Source organism: Schistocerca serialis, chromosome 4 (assembly GCF_023864345.2).
Source record: "Schistocerca serialis cubense isolate TAMUIC-IGC-003099 chromosome 4, iqSchSeri2.2, whole genome shotgun sequence".
NCBI lineage: Eukaryota > Metazoa > Arthropoda > Insecta > Orthoptera > Acrididae > Schistocerca > Schistocerca serialis.
Window position 1 is genome coordinate 228,702,456 of NC_064641.1, and position 4,007 is coordinate 228,706,462.

Below are 4,007 nucleotides of genomic sequence, written 5' to 3' on the forward strand. Positions count from 1 at the left end.
CATCATGTCCACTTTCCGTTATTCACTCCACAAACAGTTACAAACTGTGGCATGGAGTGGATAAGCTGCTGTCACCCTAAATGCACTTTTAACATTCTTGTAACATCACATTTACTGGCTTCACCAACTCTCAATTAAACTATCCCCTCCTAAGTTAACCTACATCTCACATCCTGCTACATGAAAATAAATAATGTCCATGTTATGTTTACTCTCTTTTTACTCATGTGTGATGCCACATCGTGATTCCACCACAGAACAAAGTTGACATCTGGTGTCAGTTAAGTGAAGATACATTGTGGAGAAGAAGACAAGAGGATCCTTTATTGATGAAAGGTGGCCTGACATGTAACTGCAAGCTTGGCAAGCAGGCTTGCGCAACCATGTTTGACAAAGCATGCCCAAGAGTATGTAGGATAAATCTGTGCTAGCATCAGGACTGTACAAGCTGCTCGATGCTTGATCAAATTTCGATTATGCAAGCTTGTGCAAGCGTGTATATGCTTGATTGTGTGTATGAAGTGCAGGGAGGCTTGTGCAAGCATTTGTCAGTGAATCTGGTTTGATTTAATTTTTACTTGATTCTGATAAATTACATTTTGTACAAAGGTACTGTACTGTAGGTCAAGTCAGAGAATACAATATTACATGGAGAATGAGACAAGAAGGATCAATAGTACAGTGAGATAGTTTCGATAGCGTGTGTATCACGAATAGTTAATACGGGAATAATGTTTTCATTTATTTAACCATTCTTTACTCCTCATATCCAGTCTTATCTTTTTTTTTTCTGTAACACAAGCAAAAATGTTGCCAAAGCAAGTGCATTATCATCTGAGCTCGACACTTCCTGGCAAACAAACTAATGCTTGTACAACCATGCTTGAACTGTGTGTAGCCACCAGGAATTTGTGCAATCTTGCTCAAGCATGCCTGTGCAAGCTTCCCCAACAAGCATGAAGTTACGGATGTGGCCGCCTTAAGGTAAAGTCTAAGCAGAATTTGGTCAGAAACAAACTAATACCAATAAACCCCTGACTACAGGCACAATTAAGAGGTAGTAGCAATCAGTACAAATCACTGTAACTAGAAATACAGAACATTTGAAAAGAAAATGGATTAGAATTAAAATAAAATATAAAAAATGTGTGACTACAACAAAAATCCTAGAATTAAATTCAACTACTTGTATTCATGGTTCCGAGGAACCATTAAGAGTCTAGATCTGGATAATATTTGAACCTTGCTCATCCCTGACGAGAGGCAATGTCTTAACCACCACAGCATCTGACTCAGTGTATCACATGTAGTACTGACTTTCAAATGTATGTGGCCATTCCATGCCAGATTAAAAATCTTGCACTAAATAGCAAAATAAGTTATATCTGGATCAGAATAACAAGGTGACTGTTAACAGGACGCCTACCATAGCAACAACTAATCTGATCATGAGTTTGGTCACATCTTCTCTTGCCTGTAGTTATCATGTTGCTACTCTGATAACTCAGCTGCCAGCTACCGGTCCGTAGTTGAAAATTGCAGTATGTAACGTAATTGTGATTTGTTCTTATATGCTTATCTTTCTCAGTGCTCTATGTTTCTTTTATGAAACGTGAAGCTAGCAGTGAAACTACTTAGGAAAGTGATGACAATTTATGATCCTACACATTAATGGGAAACATATTCAGTATGGAACTGCAGAGCTGCTGGTATGGGAGGCATATTATGCTTGCCTGTAATTGTTAACTGACAACAGGCCCTACACTCCATGCTCAAAATTCAATACCTTTGTACTGAGGTATATCACAAATGACTCTTACAGGGCAGGGGGAAAACTAAGCCAGCAGAGTACCATCCCATAAGTCCATTACTACAGTTGCAATGCATATCAATTGTTCAAATCAGACTTTACAGAATAAATGACTTTACAATGTCACTGATTCACCTTGGGAATTACAGAATTTTGCTTAACCAGTGACATATTTGGCACAATATTTCTTGCTGCAGTGTCAGGAGAATGTTAAATGAAGAGTGAGAAATGCTAATGTTCTATGCAGCATCCATTAGAAAGTTTGATCCGGAAATATGGATACACTGAAGAATTTCAAATGTGTTTAAAATTTTTATTACCGGTATTCTTGAACAGATGAACATTTTTGTATGAACAACATTTCATCAAGAAATTCTCACTCCAATCCATACTGGATCAAAATTCTGCCCATGGTGGGGAAGATCATAATTCACTGGGGTACTATTGGTGTGATTGATAAAAATGTCACTTCATCATAATTGCACCTGTGAAGTGCATTACTTTACTTTCAACATAATAATTTTAATCTTCTGGGCAATTAAAGAGGCAGTATTAGGATGTCTTTGGAAAATATGCAGCTATTTTATTGTACAAAAACTAGGATACAAAATAATAAATCAAATCAATTTGAAATTAGCCTACAGTTTCAAGCCTGACAAAAATGATACCATAGCAAATTACACATTTTACTTGAAAATCATACTTAGTATCAGGCTAACTGGTTATGTCTTAAGTTATTTCTTTGCCTCGAATCATGTGATATTTACGATTCAAAGAAAAATTTTACTACCCCAAGCGACTTGGTAACAAATGGCACACACCAGAAAAAACAATATGTCATTAAATATTTTATTTTTATGTACAACAGAATTAAATGACACAAAACAACTCTATGGCTCCATATATCCGCTATTTTAAAAATCCGTATGGTTCATACACTCCTCCTTCATTTCCCTTTTCTGCTTCTCTAAGTAATGCATTCTTCAGTGTCTTGTTAAGATTGTAGCCTATGTCTCTGCCTTCAATTAGAGCATCCCGAAAAGTTTGGGGGCTCAGGCTTCCTTCTCCAGTCTTGAAAACTGAGGTAACTAACCCGGATTCAGTTACTGCTATGACCACACTTGCAACGCTACACGCTTCTTCTTCGGCTGTCGGATCAACTACGCAGTTATCGCCAATTTTACAAAGTGTAATTAGAACAGGAGTATTTGAAACATCCAAATGAGTACAGTCGTTATAATTCTGCGATAACACAAGCATTTCCTCGTCACCATCCTTTCCTTCATTTTCGACTTTTGGCACTCTGGTATTGTGCAAGGCTGCTTTAACTGCCAATGAGACTGCATCAAAAAGGTTACCTCCACATTCTAAGATAAGAATGTCAACATATAGCTTCCAGCAATGAACACCAGGTGTAATTATCAAAGGCGATAGGTTGAAAACTTGTGAGGACATGTACGCTCTTGCCAAACTTGCACTAATTTCTGTGGCTAGGTCTTCACCTCCTCTGCCTTCGAATGCTGGCGTCGCATTTGCAGAGCAGTCAACGAAAAATTCTATCTTTCCCTCGTTTGGTCTTTCGGGGAAAGGAGTGTCAATTTCTGTTTTTACGCCCACTAAAATATCGGTGTTTGCTAAGCGCAAGCGAGCCGAACCATTTGCATGAATTACCACTTCTGTTTCTAATTCGATGGGTCTGTAAGTTCGTCTGTTCCTCCCGTCCGTTCTAAAATCCTCGTCAACACCGTGCAAAATGTAAGTCTTTTCTGCTGTACTCAGGAGTACTTCCGCCATATGGATGAGGCTTTGAACAGGCTTTGAATCTTTTTGCAAAACCTAAATACCACGATGATACACCAATAACTACACGAACATGCACCACAAGTTTAAATACTTCCCCGCGAACATTACATACAAACAAAACATATACACGTATAATCAAAGATGTTACCGCTGCTGGGAGCGTTGAGTGCAGAGATGAATGTTTTGTGTGGATATTCCATAGAGGTAAGACTCCGTGACGTCACAGCTGCGAAGCCATGTGAAGCCGAGGGTAGCCATCTCAATCCGACCAAAAACATTGCTGCTGTAAGCTTGTGTACATAGGCTTGTCGCTCGCTTTTGGAAGGATTTTGCGCTATTATGGTGACTTGTGTGGTGTTCGGATGTACGAATCGTTCTGATTGTGATGCGAAAT

At 38.6% G+C, this 4,007-nt stretch overlaps 1 protein-coding gene across 1 annotated transcript; it reads right to left on the minus strand.

Moving 5' to 3' along the window:
- Positions 1-2,109: 2,109 nt before the first annotated feature.
- Positions 2,110-3,768, minus strand: LOC126473683 (exosome complex component RRP42). The gene has a single exon (XM_050100919.1). The coding sequence runs from the start codon at positions 3,602-3,604 to the stop codon at positions 2,720-2,722; it is 885 nt and encodes a 294-aa protein (XP_049956876.1). The 5' UTR covers positions 3,605-3,768; the 3' UTR covers positions 2,110-2,719.
- Positions 3,769-4,007: the final 239 nt, after the last annotated feature.

Excerpts from the sequence above, each read along its gene's own strand:
- LOC126473683 (XM_050100919.1), bottom strand. The coding sequence starts at position 3,604 with ATGGCGGAAGTACTCCTGAGTACAGCAGAAAAGACTTACATTTTGCAC.